The sequence below is a fragment of the Eubalaena glacialis genome, chromosome 7 (genome assembly GCF_028564815.1).
Source record: "Eubalaena glacialis isolate mEubGla1 chromosome 7, mEubGla1.1.hap2.+ XY, whole genome shotgun sequence".
In the NCBI taxonomy this organism is placed as follows: domain Eukaryota; kingdom Metazoa; phylum Chordata; class Mammalia; order Artiodactyla; family Balaenidae; genus Eubalaena; species Eubalaena glacialis.
Genome location: NC_083722.1, coordinates 4,088,019 through 4,111,953, shown reverse-complemented (window position 1 = coordinate 4,111,953; position 23,935 = coordinate 4,088,019). Strand labels below are relative to the sequence as shown.

General features: G+C 47.3%; 2 protein-coding genes across 3 annotated transcripts in view; one reads left to right on the top strand and one right to left on the bottom strand.

Annotated features, from left to right (window-relative positions):
- FARS2 (phenylalanyl-tRNA synthetase 2, mitochondrial) overlaps positions 1–23,935 on the bottom strand; it is a 453,696-nt gene that overhangs the window by 2,186 nt on the left and 427,575 nt on the right. The window contains exon 8 of one of the 2 annotated variants that reach the window (XM_061194791.1): positions 13,144–13,176. The exons of the other annotated variant lie outside the window; for it this stretch is intronic. Within the exon in view, the coding sequence (XP_061050774.1) occupies positions 13,173–13,176 (4 nt within the window). The 3' untranslated portion in view covers positions 13,144–13,172. Of the gene's footprint in view, positions 1–13,143; positions 13,177–23,935 lie in introns of those variants that run through there. 2 annotated transcript variants of the gene reach the window in all.
- LOC133094275 (peptidyl-prolyl cis-trans isomerase A-like) lies at positions 5,873–6,382 on the top strand. The gene has a single exon (XM_061194787.1). It carries the CDS (start codon positions 5,888–5,890, stop codon positions 6,380–6,382), a length of 495 nt encoding a protein of 164 aa, XP_061050770.1. The 5' UTR covers positions 5,873–5,887.

Sequence of the window (23,935 nt, the reverse complement as noted above, 5' to 3'; positions counted from 1 at the left end):
AGGCTGTAAGGTGACCACACCTGACGAAGAACCAGGATACGTATGACAGCATTCAACAGGTTGTTCTGAAAGTCTTAATGGCCTCTAGAGCATTCTGCATCTAAAAAAATCTGTGTGGATCATTTGCGTGGAGCAATTTAAGAATGCAAAGGCAGGACACACTTGAGTTGGGGTTCTGTTGTTTTGACAATATTCTCTTACTATCTGCCAAACCACACCCCCTGTGACAAGGATGCTTGCATGAGTACAGCGGGTCACAGTTTGCAGAGGTCCAACACGGGGCTCTCTCCCTGGGAGGCCGATTTGCAAGTGATTGTTACTGTCGCGCCTGCTTTTGAGTCGATGAGAAAACCAGGGGAACCGAAGAGGAAACTGAGGATGGGAAAAGCTAGATGGTTCAGCCAGGACCCCACAGCTACTCTGGTACCACATTTTGACACTATGCCTATCTGATGCTTACATTTCACAAGGAATGGCGAATGTCCCAACGAACACACATTCATTATTCTATTTATTATAAAGAGTTATTTTGTATAGTATTCATGTACCACACAGTGTCTTCTCGCCTGGGACTGTGGAGGGAAACCTCTTAATGTCTTAGCACATAAAGAACTGTTCTCCTGAGCATGGGGAGAGGGGGTCCCTAGTCACACAGCCCAATATCCCTCTGGAGAAATGGATGGATGTTCTTCTGGGCCACCTTTACTCCTAAGGACACCTACGTGTCTCTCCAAGGTGCCCAGGTTTTGAAAGGGAAAGGCAAGGATTGATTCAGAGAATGAAGGTGGGAAAGATGGGGGAACAGGTGGAGGTAAGGAGGATGGACGATGTCAGCGTCCCTGACATTGACCATGACCAGCTCACTCTTGGAGAATTTCATGTGACTCTGGCACTAAGTCTGGGGGGAGATGGTGACAAATGCAGTGTGTCCAAAGGGAGCATGGTGGGCAGTTAGGAAAGAGTCCTCACGTGGAGCTGTTGAAGAAACTGGGCGTGGTTAGTCTGGATTGGAGAAGTCTCGAGGAGACCTCACACCTGGATCCTGCTAGGCCAAGGACTGGCACAGAGAGAGGCAGACATTTTTTGGTGGATGCACAGGACATAGTGAGATAATTAGAAAAAGAGTACCAGGAAGGAAAGTTCACCTCAGTTCAAGAAAAATCATCCTAACAATTACAGCAGACAAACAGTGATGATCTATGGAACTTTCCATCCTTGGCTGGAATTATACAAGCAATGACTGGATAGCTGTCCCAAAGAGCACCATTTGGCCCAACCAAATGGCCTTGGGTGTCTTCTAGATCTAAGTGCTGTGCATCTAGGAATAAGGTCTTGGCTCCCTGGTTTCATAATTCCTTGGTGTTTGCTATAGACGTCTCCACAGTGCAGTAATCCCTTTTTAAAAAAACTTATTTATTTATATTTGGCTGCATTGGGTCTTCGTTGCTGCGCGCGGGCTTTCTCTAGTTGTGGCTAGTGGGGGCTACTCTTCGTTGTGGTGCGCAGGCTTCTCATTGCAGTGGCTCCTCTTGTAACAGAGCATGGGCTCCAGGCATGCGGGCTCAGTAGTTGTGGCACGCAGGCTCAGTAGTTGTGGCTCGTGGACTCTAGAGCGCAGGCTCAGTAGTTGTGGCGCACGGGCTTAGTTGATCCGCGGCATGTGGGATCTTCCCGGACCAGGGCTTGAACCCGTGTCCCCTGCATTGGCAGGCGGATTCTTAACCACTGCGCCACCAGGGAAGTCCAGTAATCCCTTTTATCTTTTATGATCTCGGGGCCACTTAGAATATTATTTCTTTGGCTGACTCCTTGGCTCCGAAGAGCAATGCCAAAACCTGAAGGAATCATGAAGTGCTGATGCAAAATCTCTATTAATTTCTGATGAATTTCTTATCTTAGTAGATTTTTATGCCCCCTAGGTACCTCACAGTTTGTAGGCATTCAATGAAGTTTTGATGGGTGAATGAATGAATGCATGCATGCATGAGTGTGAACATTACTTAGCTAATTATGAAAACAATATTCCGGGCTTCAAGGACAAAAGAAGAGGGGAAGAATCCAGAAATCTTTTGAACATTTTAAAGCAGATGTAAGTTAAAAATTAATTAGTAACAATTGTTCATGATTTTTTAAAATACCCTTAGCATTTTATTTTTTGCTCTAAAAATAGAAAATTTCCTTAAAGTGATTTTTTAGTCTATAAAAATATATAGCATACATTATACTAAATGGTGAAATATTAAAAGCACTTCCTTTAAAATTGAATAAGACAAGGAGGCTTGCCATTGACATTTCCAGTAAACAGTTTACTGAAGGTTCTACACTGTGCAATCAAAAAAGAAAAGAAATAAAAAGGTGAAGGACTGCAGAGCAAAAAGCAAAGTTGGCAAAATTTCCAGATATGATTGTCTGCCTCAGAAAACCCAAATGAATCTGAGTTTAGTAAAGTTTCTGGATATAAAATCAATATGCAAAAGGCTGCACATCTCTATACCAGCAAAGAACAGTAAAAACTACAAAATAAAAAATTTCAACTTCTAACAGCATCAAAAATAGAAAGTATGTAGGAATGAATATGGCAAAGATTAAAGGACTTTCAGGTGAACATTTCTAAACTCTCTCAGAAGTTGGTGATGGAATTGTAAATTGTTATAACCATTTCAGAAACATAACATTATCTATTGAGGTCAAACTCATGCACACTCTATGACCCACCAATTCCATTCTTAAGAACATACCACAGAGAAACACTTTTTCACGTATGCCAAAATATATATACAGAAATCTTCATAGCAGCACTGTAATAGCAAAATTTAAAAGCAATGTCCATCAGTAACAAATGTCCATCAACATCAAATACTCATCAACAGTAAAATAAATATATGACAGCATATTTATTCCGTGAAATATTAGCCATGAAAATGAATGAACCGCAGCTACACACATTAGAATGGATTAATCTCAGAAGTAAGACATGGAATGAGAGACTAAGGGACTAAAGAATACATACAGTGTGCAAGAAAAAAGGCAAAATAAACAATTTGTTATTTGCGGATACATATGTATGTGATAACACTATAATGAAAAGCATAAATTAATTAAAATTCAATATAGTATGTTTTGGGGAGGAGAGAGAAGACCTTTATTGGGAATGAGCTTAAAGGTGCCTGCAAAGGTCCTGTTGGTGCTCTCTCTCTTAGGCTGGCTGTTTATTTTACTATTATTATGTACACTTTCCTATGTCATATTTCTCAGCTCTGTAGTTTTTTTTTTTCTTTTTCCAGGAAAATGCTCTTTAACCCAATGTGGTACTTATCGAAATTTATCCATTCATTCTATTGGTGCATTACTGAATAACATCTACTTAGAATGACCAAAAATACAACTGGGTGTCATGGACTGCATGTTTTCAAAATGTAAAGATTAAGAACTGGCTTGAGGAGATTATATAGGAAGCATGTTATCTCCCTATTTAACAATATTGAAGGTCTAGAAAGACCTCGTCGCATTACTGCAATGATATCACTGGTCTTAAGTAATGGTCAAACTGAGGAATTATTTGCAAAATAATTGGGATCGATAATGTTCAGAATATATCAGGCAGTACTCACTTTACCTGCGGGCCACAGACGAACTACTCAGGATCCGTGGTTGCAAACAAGCACCGACACTGGTCAACACCAGAAAAAATGATTTCTCAGAAGCCTGTGAAGGAAGTACAGTTGAGCCTTGAACGACTCAGGGGTTGGAGCGCCGACCCTCCAAGCGGTCCAAAACCCACCTGTAATTTTTGGTCAGCCCTCCGTTCCGTATACGTGGTTCCTCCACATCCCCGGGTCCGCATCCTCGGATTCCACCGGCCTCAGACCATGTTGTACCATGGTATTTACTACGGAAAAAAATCTGCTCTAAGTGGACCCGTGCACTTCAAACCCATGTTGTTCAAGGGTCAGCTGTACTTCGTGGAGCTGGGGGGAAGCCTAGTCGGCCAGGTTTGAAAAGTAGACATGACTGATGGAAGTCTGTGAAGGTCATGTCGCAGGAATCAGCCAGTTAGGGCACCTCTGCTTCCTCTAGGGCTGCCACCATAGCTATAAACCCTAAACGACCCCTGCATCCTGGCCCCTCTTATGCCCTATTCCAGGCTCCACTGAGAGCATCTACACATCTATCCCTTTGGTGCCAGGGTTCAGGGTGAACACACGGCTGAACTTTGTGACTCCTGCATTCCATAAATTTAGGAAAGGAATACGGGTGTCAGGAACCACAGATGAATGAGAGAATGAATAGAAGCAGAGGAAAGAAGGAGGGAGAGAGAGAGGAAGCTTAGAAATGATCTGCCATGTTCATCAAAACTTTTGCTCCTGAAGCCCCATCTAAGACTCTGAATCTAAATTTCAGAAGTTGGTGGGGAGGGGGAGGGTCCACGGAAATCTTCCATTTATTTAACCTGCATGTCAGGCGATATTTTTAAATTTGAGAAGATTACTGGCATCAATAACGCAGGCCCTTAAATCTACTTACTCTTTCTATGACTTTCAGTGACTTTGCTTTTACTATGTGAAGGTTGGGGCGTGTCCTAAAACGATTCCAAATTTCTTTTCTCCCTAATTGTTCCTTAACCAATTTATTCGTGTCTGTGTGCATTTCTTGGAGATGCATAGCAGCGATTTCAATTTATGAATGAAGAAGTTCAGGATTTGAATACTTAGAGCCCCAAGAAAATATCATCTGAGTATTTAAAATAAACAATAGTTGTCACTTAACCACGATGCTGATGTGCCAGGCACTATTCCGGTCATTTTACATGTCTTACCTAATATAATCCTTCCAACAAGCCCCATGAAACAAGTATCCTCACTTTACAGATGATGAAACTGAGGCAGCAAGATGTAAAATAATCCACTCAAGGTAATGAATGGAGGAGCAGAGATTTCAATCTAGTTAAATTTGCTCCAGAGTTTCAGCCACTATTTAATACTGGCTCAGTAAATATCAATTTCATCAGAGCAAAACAGACATTTTAAAATTCACTTATTGGTCATAAATAAATCAACCAATAAAAATGGAGCACAATCAACAAATACAGATTTATAACCACGAAAATGATCTCCTCTTAATTTGGCCTTCCGAAATCTGCCTTGACTGTCTCTGCGCTCACGGCTAAACAGCATGTAAACAAAAGTCTTGCACTCAGGGAGCGCCCGTGAGCTCCCAGGCCACTCACCGGCTGTTTCCCGGTCAGCTCTGCCCGTTCTCAGTGGGCAGGTTTCCTCCGGGGAGCTGCATCTCCTCTCCCATCTTTACAGGGAGCTTCCCCCTGGAGAAGCTTAAAGCAAACCTGCTCTTCCTGCCATAATCTTCTCTGCAATACACCCGTTAAGGATTCAACCTGGGTTAAATGTCGTGGATTCCTTTAAACAAGAATTTAAATCAAACTGAGGTTTTTTTCCACACACCCTACGTATTAAATACTTATGAGCAAAAATATATCATGGGGTCAGAACAGGCATAAATAAGAAAATAGGCATATCTGTATATATATAATGGAACACTACTCAGCCATAAAAAAGAATGAAATAATTCCATTTGCAGCAACATGGATGGACCTAGAGATGATCATACTAAGTGAGATAAGTCAGACGGAGAAAGACAAATATCACATGATATCGCTTACAGGTGGAATCTAAAAAATGTTACAAATGAACTCATTTACAAAACAGAAATAGACTCACAGACATAGAAAACAGACTTGTGGTTACCAAAGGGGAAAGAAGGGGGAGGGATAAATTAGGGGTTTGGACTGACATACACACACCACTAGATATAAAACAGATAACCAGCCTCGCAGACGCCGCTACCCTGGAGCCTCCCGCGCTGCTCAGCCATGGTCAACCCCACCGTGTTCTTCGACATCGCCATTGACGGCGAGCCCTTGGGTCGCATCTCCTTCGAGCTGTTTGCAGGCAAAGTTCCAAAGACAGCAGAAAACTTTCGTGCTCTGAGCACTGGGGAGAAAGGCTTTGGTTATAAAGGGTCCTGCTTTCACAGAATAATTCCGGGATTTATGTGCCAGGGTGGTGACTTCACACTCCATAATGGCACTGGTGGCAAGTCCATCTATGGGGAGAAATTTGATGATGAGCATTTCCTCCTGAAGCATGCAGGTCCTGGCATCTTGTCCACAGCAAATGCTGGCCCCAACACAAACGGTTCCCAGTTTTTCATCTGCACTGCCAAGACTGAGTGGTTGGATGGCAAGCATGTGGTTTTGGGCAAGGTGAAAGAGGGCATGAATATTGTGGAAGCCATGGAACGCTTTGGGTCCAAGAATGGCAAGACCAGCAAGAAGAGCACCATTGCTGACTGTGGACAAATCTAATAAATTTGACTTGTGTTTTATCTTAACCACCAGACCATTCCTTCTGTAGCTCTCAGGAGGGCACCCCTTCACCCGCATCTGCTTGAAATATCCTGTAATCTTTGTGCTCTCGTGGCAGTTCTTTGGGTTCTACATTGTCCTTATCTCCCTCCAAGTTTAGCTGAATTGCAAAGTTAGGTTTATCATTATGAAATAAAAACTAAACAACAAAATTAAATAAATAAAATAAAATAGATAACCAACAAGGGCCTACTGTACTCTACTCAATATTTTGTAATAACCTATCATGGAAAAGACTATGAAAAAGAATAGATTGTACATATATATAAAATATATAAAATTATATATATAATTCAGTTTTTTATATATATATATAAAACTGAATCACTTTGCTGCTTTGCTGTACACCTGAAACTAACACAGCATTGTAAATCAAGTACACTTCAATAAAAAAAGACAAAAAATAAAAATAAAGACATGTACGACCTATTAAAAAAAAGAAAAAGAAAAGAAAACAGGCATATCGATTGAGCGGTGTGACTGAAAGTTTCAGGCAGCCAAGGGCTCCCTGGGTACGTCTGGCACACTCAACATAGGTGTCAACAAAAGAAAAGTAGGACGTGGCCCCTGCCTGTGATGGCACCTAACACAGGTAGGCAAACGACACGAGGTATTGTAACAGGACAAAAGTAGATAATATATGCTAAGGAGCTAGATTGAATATTCCCCTAAACAGATGGGGGAAATGTGGGCTGAAGGACTGAGTGTTGGGTGATTCATACATAGCTGCTTGAAAAAAACACGCCTAGCGGGGCCGATGAACGAGCAAGTGTCAGTACATAGTGAGATCTCTATTGGTTCTACCCATCCCAGTCTTATCCAACATTTTTATAAATGATCTGGAAAAGAAGAGAGATGGTATAATTGATCAAATCTGTGTTGCCATGAAACTAGGAATGATGGCAAATACATTGCATAACAGAATCAAAATCCTAAAGGCATGAGGTGTTTCTCCAATCCGCCAGCACAGTCAGGGTTGTGATGTGTCCAGGTGAAGGGGGGGATGTTCTCGTCATGCCCAGGGCTGGACTCACCACACCTGCGGTGGTCCTTCTAAGCAACACATCCAAATGGGAATTTTAAGATACAACAGATTCTAGGAAGTGACCAGGATAATGTGACTTGACACCAGTGTAAACAAGGGGAGATATGCAATCCAGTGTAGGGAATATCGCCTATGATTTCATGATAGCCATTTCCATGCATTTAAAAGAATATATATGACATGAAATAGGACTTCAGTTTCTTTCGTGCCATTCCGCAAGGCTGAACAAAGACAAGATAGATTTTTGACTTTAAAATATAAGCTGTACAAGGGAAAGAAAAAGAATGTTTATGTAGTACCTATCCAGAGCCAAAAACTGTGCTTCAAATTTCCTATCATCCTCCCCAAAATCAAATAAAATAAGTAGTATTATCCCATTTTATATATTGTTCTGCATAGCTATTGCTGAATAAACTACTGCAAAACGTAGTAGTTTAAACCAACTTATTATTCTTGTATCTCATCATTCTGTGGCTCATAAATTTGAACAAGGCCGAGCAAGGAGAGCTAATCTCCGTTCCATGATGTCTGGGGCCTCAGCGGGAGCATCTTGAATGGCTGGGGGCTGTTCGGGCATCTCTCTCTGTCCCCCCGTCCAGCCCCTTCACGAGGGGGCAGGGGGGCTTCCTCGCAACACGGTGGCCTCAGGACAGGTGAGTCTCTGCAAAGGGCTTGGGGCTCCAGGAGATGAGGCAGGTGCGGCCACTCCTCTCAGGGCTGGGCCTGGACCAGCGGAGCGTCCACTGGCCGGGCCGTCCTAGGGTCAGCCCACAGTCAGAGAGAGGAAATGGGAGGAGCCTCAGAAGGATCGGTGGCGTCTATAGTCGATACACAGGTGAAGAGGCACAGGATGGTGGGAAGCGGCAGACCCAGGACTCAAACCGGATCTGACCAGTTATCACGCCCTGGCGACCACTCAGGACCACGTCTGTGCTCATGGATTCAAGGGCGTCCTGCAAGGTGACCTCTAACACCATGTACTTTCAGCCTCAGAGTCTCTTCCAAGCTCCAGACCTTTATCTCCAAACGTGAACTGCACATATCTATTCAAATGTGTGGCAGCAGACATGAATTCTGAACTCATCGCAGGTCCTCTCTCCATCCCAAACCAGCAGCCCCTAACATCCCCCAGTCTCGCTGGCTCAGCACCTCATGGGCACTCTGTCCCTGCTCTCACTCATTCCCTGGGTCCTCTGTCAGTCACCAAGGCCGTGGCTTTGCGTGAGCCACAGGCTGCTCGAGGGTCTGGCCCACCTGCCTCGCCAGCCTCCCTCCCCGGCCCTCTCCCCACGCTCGCCCCGCCCCAGCCCCTGCTGCTCCAACGACAGCCCCTGCCCTGTCCCCCCCGCCCCCACCCCGGCCAGGTCTCTGCCCAGCCACCATCTCCTCAGAGAGACCACCCACCGAGAAGAGCATCTCCCATTAGCCCTGCCCTCCGCCAAGCTTGCTTTATTTTCCTCCACTCGATTGATCGTTTCCTGATACGGCAGTAGCTGTTTATTTGCTTATTTACTTACTGCCCCTGTCTCTCGCTGGAACAGTGCTGTTCGGTAGAAATACAACACGAGCCACATACATTTTACATTTTATAGTCGCCACACATCAACAGGCAGAAAGAGGCAGGTGAAATCAATTTCAATAATATATTTTATTTAGCCCAAGATACCCAGAATATTATCATTTCAACACATAACCAATAGAAAAAAAGTATTCATGAGCTCCTTTACATTTTTGGTCTCAGTTTTGAGTTCTGGTGCATTTACAGCCCTTCTCATGCAGATGAGCCACATGTTAAGGGCTCAGCAGCCACGTGAGGGAGGCTCGAAAATATAAACGCCGTGAAGGCAGTGGCCTTGTTCTCCAGTTCACCTCCAACTTCTCAGCCTGGAACAGGGCCTAGCGCTTAGCAAATGTTTGTTGATCGCCTGCGCGTATGCAGGCATGGATACAATAGATGACGTGCATCCCTTGCTTTTGACCGTCCTCCTCCTACACCTGCCTGCTTACTCCTCACCTCCCATGAGGCACCTGTCAGCCCCTGCAGGTGTGGCCAGCAGCTACTCCTTTTCAGCCTGGGTTGCTCTAACCCCGTCAGCAGTTCCAGAGGCCACCAGAAAGAGGCTCCGAAAGTCACAGAGCTGAGAGCCCAAAGGCCTTCCTTCCGTCCCACCTGCCGCCTGGGAAACCTCAGGCAAGTTCCCAAACATCTGTGACTCTCATTTTCCTCTCTGTAAAACGGGGTTTATCCATAACTCTAGCCCCAGCCATTGTAAGAATCAAAATAAAGCAACATAACTAAAACAAACAACTCAAACAACGGGCAAAGGGCTTGAATAGACATTTCTCAAAAGAAGATATAAAAATAACCAGCAACTATATGAAAAGATGCTCAACATCACTAATCATTAGGAAAATGCAAATCAAAATCACAATGAGTTACCACTTATATACATTAGGATGGCTACTATCAAAAAAAGACAGAAAATAGCAAGTTTTGGCAAGGATGTGGAGAGATCAGAACCCTTATGCGTTGGTGGTAGGAATGTTAAATGGTACAGCCGCTGTGGAAAATGGTATGGCATTTCTTCAAAAAATTACAATAGAATTACCATACGATTCAGCAATTACTCTTCTGGGTATACACCCAAAGAAAATGAAAGCAGAGTCTCGAACTGATATTTGTACACCCATGTTCATAGCAGCATTATTCACAATAGCCAAAGGGTGGAAACAACCCAAGTGTCATTGATGGATGAATGGATAAACAAAATATGGTCTATGCAGACAATGGTGTATTGTTCAGCTCTGGAAATTCTGGAACACGCTACAAAGTGGATGAAACTTGAAGACATTGTGCGCAGTGAAATAAGCCAGTCAATAAAAAACAAATATGGTGTGAGTTTCCTAGAACAGGCAAGTTCATAGAGACAGAAAGAACAGTGGTTGCCAGGGGCTGGGGAAGGGGGAACAGGAGTTAGTATCTAATGGGGACAGAGTTTCAGTTTGAGAAGAGGACAGATTTCTGTGGATGGATGGACGTGATGGTTGCAGAACAATATGAATGTACTTAATGGCACAGAACTGTACGCTTAAAATGGTTAAGATGGAAAATATTATGTCTATTTTATCACAACAATAAAAAATCAAGCCATGTCAGTGAAAGTGCGCCGTTAGCTATAACATTTACACAAATGCAAGTTGACATCATTCCTGGTGGTCCGTTACCCGCCCTAATCTTCTCCGCCACGCTCCTGTGCATCTCTGAGGTCCCGGTAACTGTCACTAACGCAGCGCAGTGAGTCCCCTACGGAAGTACATCCTCCTCTGGCCTGTCTCCTTTACCCGTCCCTCTGCAGACGTGTATAGCGGACCATCTTACCCGAATGTGTCTTTTAAACTATACCAGTCTGAATACTTTTAAGGTGACAAAACGTGAAAAGGGATGGAGAAAGCAAGGTAGAGAGATGTGTGTGTCGTGCATTCATGGATTGGTGTCTAAAATACAACAATGTTATTTTAAAAGTCGGCAAATGCTGGTTCCCCCTGCCAGTTTCTTCTGGTGACCTGAGTCCGGGTGTGCCTTCTCCTTCTGCTTTGGACTCAGCGCCTGCGAGTTGTTTGTCCCCAGACCGGCGGCGCATAGTGGATGCGGCGGGAACAGGGCTCAGCACGCAGCCTGGGGAGCCTGAAATCCGCGCCTCGTCCACGCAGTGGACGCAGGAGCTGAGGGAAGCAATAAGGCCTAATAACCTCCCCTGTCCTCCTAATTGCTTTCTTCTCCTGACGAAGAAGCACACCAGCGGCTCCAGCGGCCCTCAGGGAAATCTCTGCTTGTTATGAGGCCGGTGGGCAATCCTTTCATCACCGTGAAATGCTGGCAGTTTGTGTCAACAAATCCAATTTCAGTCAATCAATAGACAGCCCGCCTCCCGGCTCTGTCCTCCCTGCTGGCAGAGCTGAGACGGGCCTCCCCTCCTCCACCCCTGCCCAAGGAGCCCCTGCAGGAAGGAGGCCGCTCCCGCCAGAGCCCAGGATGCTCAGGCAGCCCTGCCACCAACAAGGATGGCCCCACTGTCAGGGACGCAGCCAAGTGCCAGCTTCACGCAGACAGGCCTGGGTACCAGCTCTGGCTCTGCTACTGCTGGCTGTATGGCCTTTGGCAAGTTCTTCACCTCTTTGAATCCTTGTTTCAAAAGCGGGGCTGTCAATGGACATTTAGGTTGCTTCCATGTCCTGGCTATTGTAAATAGTGCTGCAGTGAACATTGGGGTGCATGTGTCTTTTTGAATTATGGTTTTCTCTGGGTATATGCCCAGTAGTGGGATTGCTGCATCATATGGTAGTTCTATTTTTAGTTTTTTAAAGAACCTCCATACTGTTCTCCATAGTGGCTGTATCAATTTACATTTCCACCAAGAAGATGTAGTACATATATACAATGGAATATTACCCAGCCATAAAAAGGAACGAAATTGGGTCATTTGTAGAGACATGGATGGATCTGGAGACTGTCATACAGAGTGAAGTAAGTCAGAAAGAAAGAAACAAATATTGTATATTAACGCATCTATGTGGAACCTAGAAAAATGGTACAGAGGAACCAGTTTGCAGGGCAGAAACTGAGACACAGATGTAGAGAACAAACGTATGGACACCAAGGGGGGAAAGCGGCGGGCGTGGTGGTGATGTGATGAATTGGGTGATTGGGATTGACATGTATACACTGTTGTGTAGAAAACTGATGACTAATAAGGACCTGCTGTATAAAAAATAAATAAAATTAAATTTTAAAAATTTTTTAAAAAAGCGGGCTGATGATAGTGGCTGCCTACCGGGCCGTATGGAGGGGAAACTGTTACAATGCACGCGAGGCACTTAGCCCGCCGCCAGCCCGGCCTTGGTGACCTGCCAACTCTTAAGCCAAAAAGGGCAATAAATGGAGCTACTGCAGATTCTACAACCATCATTAGCACCTTCATCACCACCACTGTCATTCTGAGGATTGTATGGAAAACAGCTCAGGAAACAGCCCACGTGGCTCTACCAAGACGAGGAGGAATTCGGAGCTAGCTCGCGAAGGTTCACTCAGCAAAGATGCTCAGGATGTCATCAATGTTTGCAAAAAGAAATAGCCAGACGGCAGTGCCCTCATCAGAGGCTGGCATCTGCAGGTAGAGGGGCCTTAAGGAGGCTGCTCTGTGGTATGGCAGAACACAGAGGAGGAACCTGGTCCCAAGAGCAGGGCAAGCGGGGCCTAACGGTGCTTCCCTGAGATTTCTGCGTTTCCCCTGAGAAGCCGGAAGGAACGAAGGTCTCCCCACAAGGAGCCCTCTCCCCTGGAGGGGAGGCCCCAGCTTCGTCGGTCTTTGGGGGCTAGAGGTCCCTGCTGGGTAACAATGAGTTAACCCAACTCTCTATTTCATTTCCTGCTAGGTGGGGTGACTGTCGCACCTGCTAGATTGGGGGTGACACACCATTGCCTTAGCATGTGAATTCCCCAGACGAGAAGCCTTCAGAACAGGATGCAGCAATGGGAACCAACTAATCAAGCAGCTCAGGGCTTCCCACGAGGTCCAGGAGCCTGTCATTTCTAACTAAGCAAGGAGGCCGACCTTCCTCCAGCAAGAAGTGGTTCGAACAAGTACCTTGGACTGCATTTTGTTGCTGCCGCTGCCACCTTTGTGTTTAACTGGGGAGGAAAAGAGAGTAATTAGAGGTGAGGTTTTCAGACATAGAATGCCCTGATAGTGACGGACTTTCCACCCCAAGGCAGGCATGGTGAGAGGCCCTTCCACATTTATTATCTCATTTGATGTGTCACAATTACTCTGCAAGGCAGGTATATTGACCTTTTTTGTTAAATGAGGATGGTGAGGCCCAGATGTCACCAGAGAGCTCGCGGACCTGGCACAGAGCAGGTGCTCGGTAATGAGAGAGGGACAGAGTCTTGCCTGGGTCACAGTCAGCAGGAGACATTCAAATGCAGGTTCTAAAGGTCCAGGCCACGCCTGATCCCACTTTGCTCTCTCCCTACTTGCTAGTTCCGGGCAGGATACTGGGAGGCCTTCATCAGGAATGGGTGTTGGCTCCCGGGAAAAAGTTCCAGATGGGGAAAAAAAGGTTTTTCTAGGGAAATCTGCCTTTAGAAGAATAGCCAGACTGCTCCATGCAGCCCAGGGGCAGGTCCCTCTGAACACTAAAGTAGTCCCGGATATTAGGTGGGAGAGAGCCAAAGATTCTGAATAAAAGGAAGAAAGACCCCAAGGCAGTAAAACGTGAGTTATGTTTGCTATGAAACTGGGCTTTTCTCATGTGGCAGGGGGGTCTTCAAAGTGCCTGATTCTTTTCTGAAATTTACATTATATTGACAATTAAAAAGAAAAAAGAAAAACCACAGAGCCATGCATGTTGGGGAAATTTTGAGACGTGCATGGATGGTGGGAAGATTCGCTGCTCCTAGAAATTTAATTGCTGGATAGAAACAGACATAGAAATCTGGGTTTCCAACCAGACTGCCCCTTGAGCTCTGAACTGGCACATGAAACTGCCCCCGCAAGCCCTCCGTGACGTCCCACAGGCGTATACAGCTCAGCATGCCTGAGACCTGATGAACTGCTGCCCCCGCTCCCACCCCTACCCACCAGGAAGGAGAAAGTGGCCTGCATGCTCTGCTTTGGTTGGTGGCATCATCGTCGCCCCAGCCTCTCAACCTGGACACGTGGAATTCCTCCTAGACCTCCTCCTCCCCGGTTTAGCAGGTCGGTCCGCTGCTACGTTGTCCTCTTACCCTTGCCCCTTGGCATCTCTTTGTTCTTCTGTGCCAGCTTCTAAACCGACCTCCCTGACTGCAGGCTCGCCCTCCTCTACCCATCAGTGGGTCCAGAGAGATCTCTCCGAAGCCCAAATTTGACCATGGCACTCCCCTACTTACCACCGTCCATCACCCCCCAGCACCGAAGAATCTGGAGCCCGGGCTCCTTGCATGGTATGAGAACTTGCCTGACCCCCAGAGATGAACAAATCGTGCCTGCCTCCAAAGTCCCCACAGCCTTGGTAAAGAAGCACCGTCGTGAGGGTTCATTTTATTGCCAACTTGGCTAGGTCAGGTGTGTTCATTTGCTTGGGCTGCCATACAAAATACCACACATTGGCCGACTTAAAAAACAGAAGTGTATTTCCTCCCAGTTCTGGAAGCTGGAAGTACAAGATCAAGGTGCCAGCAGGGTTGGTTTCTCCTGAGGCCAGTCTCCTTGGAGAGCAGACAGCCGCCTTCTCGCTGTGTCCTCACATGCCCATCCCTCTGTACACTCACACCCCTGCTGTCCCTCTGTGTGTCCTAATCTCCTCTTCTTTTAAGGGCATCTGTCAGACCGGATCAGGACGTACCCTAGCAGGCTCATTTTAACTTAATTATCTCTTTAAAGGGCCTATCATCAAATGCAGTCATATTCCGAAGTAGGGGGGGCTAAGACTTCAACATAAGGATTTGGAGGGGACATAATTCAGCCCATAACAGCCATAGTAAACACTTCGGGGTCAAACACCAGCTTAGATGTTGCTGTGAAGGTATTTCTTAGATGCAAATAAGATTTAAATCAGTAGACTTTGAGTAGAGCGTATTATCCTCCATTATGTGGGGGCCTCGTCCAATCAGTTGAAGGCCTTAAGAGAAAAGACTGAGTGAAGTCCCCTGAAGAAGAGGGAATTCTGCCTGCAGACTGGCTTTGGACTCGAGCTGCAGCATCAGCTCTTCCCTGGGTCTGCAGATTTCAGATTTTTCAGCCTCCACAATCATGTGAGCCAATTCTTTAAAATAAATCTCTCTTTATAGATATACACGTACCTTTTTAGTTCTGTTTCTCGGGAGAGCCCTGATTAATACAACCATATACCCCCCAAAAATACCTGATAACACATAAAAATGTATGTCCAGAGGTAGGCAGTCCAGGGCTGATATGCTGTTTCCAAAATCCTCAGGGACCAGGCTTCTTCTATCTCACTATTCCCCAATCCTAGTGTGCTCCCTCATGGTCCAAGATGGCTGCTTGAGCTCCAGATATCATATCTCCATTCCAGCCAGCAAGAGAGTGGAAGGTACGTAAGAGGGTACACCTCCTCCCTTTAGGAACATTTTCTTGAAGCTGAACATGAACTTCCCATTGGCCAGAACTCAGTCACAACTAGTTTAAGGGAACTGGGAATGTAGTCTTTATGCCAGAATACGTGTGCCCAGCTAAAATCAGGTTTTATATAATGGTAGAAAGGAGGAATGGTTGTTGCATTGCACCACAATACAACATTTGCAACAAGTACCAAATGATGGGTACCAACAACGAATGAGTTACGGAGAAATTAAGAGGAGAATAATGTCGGCGGGGGCAGGCAGAGGGGGCTCCTTAGTGGAAAGGGGACCTGGGCTAACTTTGAAGGAAGGGTTAATCTGCTCAAAGAGGAAAACATCCCAGCACCCTTGCCCCGGGGTGGGCATAAACACCACTGTGACAGAAGTATGACACTGCGGGTCTCAGCCCAGGATCCGGTGACGTGAGACCAAGGCTGGAAGGCAGGGGCGCCGCCCCCACAGGCTTGCAGGATGGACAGGCTGACAGGCTAAGGGGGCCCACAGCCAAGGGCACCTCGACTTTTCCAGCACCCCGAGTCCTCACGGAAGCCTCTTAAGGCTGGGGATGAGGGGAGGGGCTGGGGAGTTGCAGCCAGCTCCTCAGGCCCAGCCAGCCAATGGGCGGCCTCGCTGATGCTGTAATGCTCCAGCTTGGCGTTTCATTGGCCAGCTGTCTGTCTGGGCTCAAACTATTTCTTCGTTTTTATAGAAATTGCAAGTGGGCACAGACAAAATACAGAGGAGAGGGGCTGGCGGCCTGAGCCCAGATGGGTGGACGGAGTGTAGTGCTGTCTGTGAGGACAGAAGCCCAGGCCCCGGGGAGGCCGGGCTCTCCCCCGAGGCATCCGCTTCACTTCTGGGTCAGCGGAGGGACTTCTCCCCCTAGTATTTAGCTTTTGGTTTTACAGTTTTATAAGTCACATTTCTTACTGTAGGGTCACTCAGAGCTTTTAATACACCAAAGGGTGCTGTGAAGTTTCAACAGGGATATGCCTGTAAGTCAGCAGCCTTTCCCACACTTGGATGATCTCAGAACCTTTTATTCCCAGGGCACAGCAGGGACCCAGCGTTCCACAGACACACTCTAGAAGACGCTCCTACCAGGATGGGTCACTCTGGAAATCCAGCTTGTCAGGCACGCTCCAGGGCCCCCTCACACCCACCTCGAGGTCTTGCCAGGCTCTGGTTAGTTGAGGGTTGTGACATAACAGGGAACCAGCAGCTGCCCTGGTCACCCGTGGTCCCAGCTAGAGGGGGAAAAGGAGGGGGAGGGGAGAAGTTTGGGGCTGGGGGAGCCATGCTTTGCCTCCCATCCTCCCCTTTGCACCCAGATTTGGATCCCAGGTGTCCAGGATCCCAGCCAGCCAGCAATGACAGAGGTCCTTCTCAGCACCAGCATCCTTGGGTGCTGGAGACAGGTTCTCCCCTCAAGGAGACAGAGACTAAGCAGGTCACTGCACTACAGCTTGCTGGGTATCGGAGTAGAAGTCATACCAGGTACGGTGGTGGAAGAAGGGAGCAATGACTGTGCCTTGGAGGCGACAGGGGGAGAGGTATGGCACCAGGGGGAAGGCAGCAGGAGAAGCTCAAGACACAAGTCAGCCCTTAAGCTTGTCAAATGAAACCCACACACAGTCCAGGGGCCTCCAAAGTGCTCTCGTGCCAGGGAAGCAGGTCTGGAATCTGAGAATCAGGCTTGTGGGACAAGGGCCAGCCTCGCCGGTGCCCTGGGAGTTACTAACGCCCAGTGCCCGGGCAGAGGCTCAGCGAGCCTGGTCTGCCACGTGCCCCGGCCAAGCCCACTCCTGGCCTCCAGACTGCAGCTTCCGCCTGATGACATGCAGGGAGCTTCAGTCAGGCGATGGCCACAGGGTCAGAGGCCACAAGCCCCTCAGCGCCCAGCTGGGTTAAGCGTGTTGCCTGGTGGGGGGTGGCAGGGGCATGGGACTTGCTGGCATGGTGGGTGTCCCTGCAGCTGTGGTCGTGGCTGAAGCAGTCAGAAAAGGCGGGATACAGATGCAGCAGCGACGGGGGAAGGGAGAGAGGGGAGGAAACAGAGCGAGGGCAGCTGGTGCGGGGCCAGCGCCCCGGGATCGGGAGGTTTGCATTCTGTCCCCAGCTCGTGCTCTTCCGGCCTGCGTGACCTGGGGCGGTCATCTCTGCTCGGGACCAGCTCGCTTATCTGTAAGAGGAGGTGGGGAGAGTAGCTGTGACCCTAAAGCCCCCGCCTCCTCAAGGGCCATAACATTCTCTTTTCTGGATGGTCCCTCACCATCTGCAGCCAGTGCGACCAGGCGTGGGCAGGCGGGTGCAGATGGCACGGCAGTGCTGATGGGGAGTCCAAAGTGGCGCAGCACACAGCCCGCCCTCCCTCCATCTCTCCACCTCCTACCTGCTGAGCCCCCCAGGACCCGGAGACTAATGGAAGAGTCTCCTCCGATGCCCATAACGGTCCTGCAGCAGCTCCTGCAGGCCCCGCCTCTCTGCTGGCAGCAGGCTGTGAGTTCAGAGGGAAAATGAGCTCCCTGCTCTCAGGAGATGAAGCCGGGTTCAGAGTCAGCCTAGGACAGCGGCCGGGCTGCAGTCCTCCAGGCGCGGGGCCAGTGCGAGGAAACCTGGCTCGTTCCTCCGCCCCATGGAATCTAGAGAAGCACCAAGACCGTCCTTTGCTCCCCTTTTGATATGGTGTCCTTTCCTGCCATACTACATCCCCAAACTAAATTTAGCTAAGAATCCTTTATGTAAATGCATCTTATGTAGAAGTGTAAACAACACATTATTCAATAATTATTTCTTGAAATAAATATGTATTAAGTGCAGTGCTGAGAACTGGGTACCCACGGATCTTCCACACAGACTTGCTCTCTGCCTTCATAGAGCTTGGCTTAGTGAGTGAGGCTGACCACAGACAAACGAATATTTAATGAACTCCCGTGATCAGTGCAGTGAAAGGAAAGAATGCAAGGATGCCCTTAGGTTGAGTCGCGCGGGGAGGGCTTTCCTGGGAGGGGGTGCTCCTGCCTCTAGCCAGGACCTGGCAGCGTGAGAGCTGGCGCACGACAAGGTAGAGCCCTCGGTGGCCACCAGCACCCTGGAGGACAAGCAGCCCCCGTGTGCAGACGGGGCAGTGAGACCCCCTGCCTGGTGGCAGGTGCCGACCTTCCCCACGTTGCAGGCTGAGGCAACAGCTCCCATTCATGTCCCCAGTGGCCGGGCAAAAACCAAGCTGTAGTTTACTGAGATGCAGCAAATGCAGAGATTTTCACACAATCTCTACACATTAATCATTTGAAGATAACCAACCCCATAAAACCCCATAAAAGAGCATCAACAAATCCAACCAAAGAAAGAACTTATAACCGAGGAAACTGAGCTGCTAGTGTCATCAGAACAGAAAATTTCCAATCCACGTATTTAATGTCTTTAGAGAGATAGGGAAGGTATCTATATGTCAAATGAAAAAAGATGGTTATGATCAAGAGCTGGCAATTATGAAAAGAACCAATGAGAGCTTTTAGGGATGAAAAATATAATGATTCAAAACGCATTCTGACTATAGCGTGGAGAATGAATAAAGGAGGCAAGATGCATATAACCCAGGTAAGGGATGACTGTGGCTTTGGCTGGGGTGGAGACAGAGGAGAGGGAGAGGAGTAGACGGATTCAAAATGTATTTTATCGCAGATCTGCAGGACTTTCTAACTCGCCGAGGGTTTGGACGTGAGGGTGAAGGAGAGGGCGCACACAGAGAGGATGACTGGAATAAACACGGAAATGCTCTGGGCAAAGGATGCTCGGAGACTGTAATCCCCTGCCCCACCACAAAAGCCTCTTCACCTTCTGCGTGCGTCCAAACGAGGGTGCCGTGGCTACTGCACCATCCCCCAAATGCACCTTCGGAGGCTTTCTCTTCTCTGTGTCCTTGACCCAGAGGGCTTGAGTCCAGCCCTGTGTGGCCATCATGCTTGCCAACCCTGGTGCCCTCAGGGATGGTCCTGGCTGTTGAGGGAGAGAAACGTGACAGTTGCAGGTTGGGAGCCCTTGAAAGCAGGCTCTGAGATGGAGTTTTTTTGTACAGAATGTTGATTAAGGAGTCAAACGCCTGGGTAAGGGAAGGGAAGGAAGGAGAAACAGGCAGAGAAAGAAAAGGAGCCAAACCCAGTGATGGTCTTGGTCAACCCCATGGGAGGAGGGGGGCCCAATGGCTCTTCAGAGTTGTTCCCAGTTGGGCTGTGATGCCCAGATCTTCATGGTCGCACATCCCTCAGGCATTAGATTTGGGCAGCCTCCCCACGGCTGGACAGCAAGTCCTGACTGAGGGGGTCTGGGTGGCACTCTGCAATGTTCAGTGCAGTGATTAAAGCCACAGAAGCCCCTCAAGTGACTCGAGGTGCAGCCTTGTACGTACCTGCTCTGCGATCATCACTGAGCAGATCTCCACATTTGGGGGCAATCAAAAGCTCATAAGCAAGGGCAGGCCTAATCAAAGCCAAGGAGACTGTACGTTGGGGCAGAAGAGAAAGGAAGGGCTTTGTACGTGGTCAGAGCTGAAACACCTCTGCTGTGGCAGATGGTGTGATCTGAGTGCGGATCTTGGGAAATTCATCTTCTGCCATCTGGAGTCTACCTGTTCACAATGTAATATCCTGCTGAGAAGCATAAGTCTAACTTAGTTGCTAGAGACCCTCTCTGCTGATTCAAATTCCGTTTTCAGAGGACCTGGCTGCCTGCGGGCTGAGCCCCAACTCTTGGAACCCTTTGAAGCCCCAAGTGTGTGCTGATGAGCAGCTATGAACTCCTCTGAGTCCCCACAGGGCTCAGGGGTTCTATTTCACACCAAAGTCTGTGTCTGTGATATCTTGATTTGTGAATGTGAAAACTGTGGTGGGAGGTAATGTACCCTAAGACCCCTCTCAGCTGCTCAACAGGGCCTGGGATTTTTGAAATTCTGATTCTCCAAGGTATCTGCTATTTCAAGTGGTTCCCCAGAAGCTGACTCTGAGATGAGGACTCGTGTGAAGGTGACTTATTGGGCAGGAGAGCGAGGAGGCAGGAAATGGAGGAGGAAGCTGGGCAAAGGTGCAGACAACAAGGCCCCAGGCTGGCAGGTGACCGGCTCATTCACACAGAAGGTCAGGACCATGAGCCCCCCACCTGCCTGTCGGGAGTGAAGGGCTGCCTCAGGGGGAGGAGCCTTCCAGGCATCTCCTGCTCTCCAGACACCGACCCCATCCTTGACCATGCTGGGTACCTCAGGGAAGTCTGTTTTTAAACCCTCTTCTGGGCTCATTGTCATGTGAAGCTTAGTGTGAATGTTTGATGCTTTCCCACTTGTAGGCGTTGATGGGGCAGAGAGGAGAAGAGGGAAACTCTGGGTCCCTTGGGTGGGATATGGGGTGGGGAGAGAAGACACAGAACGGGGAGACCCCACCCATCAGAAGCCGACCTTTGGGCACTCCGCAACTTTGCTAAGGGCTTCCCCACCTGCTCACATACAGTCTGGTCCCCAGCGCTCTCACTGTGACAAAGTTGTCTCCTCATTATACACTGCTATGCTCATTTGTCTCTTCTGGTTCCAATGACTACCTGAGGCTGCAAAGAAGAAATGAGATTGATCAAAGGGGCAAACCCTGAATCCCCAAGGCTGCGCCCTCAACTCCAAGCCGAGGAAGCAGGAACCTCTCGTTTAGCGTGGGCACCTTGGTTGCCTTCGGTTCTGCCATCCACCCATTTCCTTATAAATAGAATCTGATTTTGTTCATCTTCATCCAAGTCCTTTGGGGAAACCTAGGCCATCACCTTAACCAGGGCTGAGAGTTCATGGCCTGGGCTGAATGTGATGGACTCCTTTCTCCTGACAAACGGTTGCTTTAGGCTTGGGCATGGGTGCAACTTTAGCCAGTGCACCTAAGCAGGAAATTCGCTGATAAAACTTTGGGGCTTGGAGTCTGTGTATTGTTGTTAAAACCAAAGCAGTCTTCTTGGGTCCATGAGGAGAGCAGTCAATGAGGATAAGCCAAAACATTTTGGATGGCAAAGTAGAAAGATGGAAATAACCTGGGTGGTTGAGACATTGGTGAGCTGGTGAATTAAGCACCCCTGGAGCTGCTGTCCGTCTGGACTCATTACGTGAGATAATAAACCACTTAGTTGTTCAGATCGTTGTGAGTTGGGGTTTCTATTCCTTGCAACCAACCTCATCTCCACGGATTCAGCTGATATTTTGTCATACGCTCCATCCAGAAGAGCACATACGAGCTTCCACCTCCCTCAGCCTCTGACTCAGTAGCTCAGCTGGCTTTGGGGATAGATTCTAGCTTACACGCCGCACCCTGACTTATAATGAACTCCTCCCCTTTTCTCTTACTCTCCACTCGTCTTAGCCCCTGCCTGTTAGAGGGAGTCTCCGCTGAATTACAACACAACACACCCTCAAGTTCCTATTGGTTACCCACCAGCCCATTCCTGCGGTTGCAAGCAGGAGAAAGATGTTGAAAACCATGAGTCCTGACGATGCTTTGTAAAGGGATGGTGAATGTTTTCTTGGGTTTTATAGGTGAGTAACAGGAAGGAGAAGAAAATAAGCTCATTTTTTTCCAGCATTGATTAATTCACACAAGGTCATATTTTACATCATTTTAATTAACTTTCAATGAGTTCATGTTCAAAATGGGAAACGGGGTTTATTAAAATAAGTCATGAGGACCCTAGGTTTAACAGCATGGGGGATTTAAATAGGATAGAAAATTGGAAATCTTTTTCTTCTGCTCTGATGCATGGCGGGGTTTTGTGAGTACCTAACTTTCCACAAATAGATCCCCTTTACAGATGACGGGAAGAAATAGACGTAAAGGCATCGACTGCTCCAGGGAGCCTTTCCGCAGACTTCTCACCCCTGTTGGTCCCCCTCCTCAGCCACTGGTTAGGACCCCTTCCTTGCTAACACTCTGCAAACCTCTGTCTCACAACCACTACGTTAGCTTGACATTAATTGTTTAATTTTTTATTTCCCCCACAATATTGTGAGATTTTTGAGGGTAAAACTTTGTGTTATTTATTTCGTTGTCTTCTAGCAGGATGCCTGGCACATAGTAGGTGCTCAGTATAAGTTTATTGAATGAATGAAATCCAAGAAATTTTTCCTGGGCTTCATTTCAATTCAACAAGGGACAAATATGTCTATATTGCACTGTGTAAAGTGAAAATGAAAAGGGAAAGTCCATTCATAATAGTATCCAAAGGCTGCAGGATCTGCTGTACATGCAGGGTGGCTGGTGGGACACAGCTGGTGACCATTCTCTGAAATGTGGACTTGGGGTGAGTGCGGGTCCTTGTGCTTCACACCTAGGAAAGTAGTAGCAGAGTCTTAAAGCTGCCCAGTGGCACATCTGCACTAATCTGGGGGGGCTGCCAGAGATATTTTTGCCCAAATTGAGCAAAAGTATTTTTCTTGGCTGAGCTGACACTGATTCTCCAGATACCTGCCCATCTGACTCATAAGCCCTCCACCACTCATATTCATTTCTTGACAATCCTGTCAGGTGAAATCTCATCCCACGGCGTCTCGTTGAGCGTGTCGATGGGCCCAGTTACATAACAAGTCCCATTGCAGGACCACACACCCTCCTCAGTTGCCCCAGTGCCCACCAACTCGCTGCCCTCTTCACTCCAACCCCTACGGGATGACCATGCCTGTCCCCCTTGGCAAACCAGCATGAAATGAACTGGAGGAAAAAACAATGGTCTTCTTATGTTTCAAGAGAAGCCTTTGTAGCTGGGAAAGTTTGAGGCTGAATTTCCCCAGGCTTAGATTTATCTCCCTGTTGAAATTTGTAAGTACTTGTGTGACTTACTTCTGAGAAAACTCAATATTCAGATTCCTAAAAGTAGAGTCAAACACTATTCATACCACAAAAGGATTCTCCCATTTTCAAAAGAATTGTCCTCGTAGCACTCCTACAAATCAGTAAGAAGAGAACAGACAACCCAACAGAAAAATGAACAAAATGTTTGATCAAGCATTTCCTTTAAAAGTTTCTCTAAGTGGCTGGTAACATAGAAAAATATGCTCAATTTCATTAGCCATCATGCAAATACAAATTAAAACCATAATTTAATACCAACAGACACCCACCAGCATGGCTAAAATGAAAAACACAGAGAACAGTAAGTGTTTGTCGACAGAGATATGGAAAAACTGGAACTCCCATTCACTGCTAGTGAGAGGGGGAATTGGTACAACTACTACAGATATCAGTTTGACAATATTTATAAAACTGCATATATGCATAACCTCTGACCCAAAGATTCCACCCAACAGAAATGC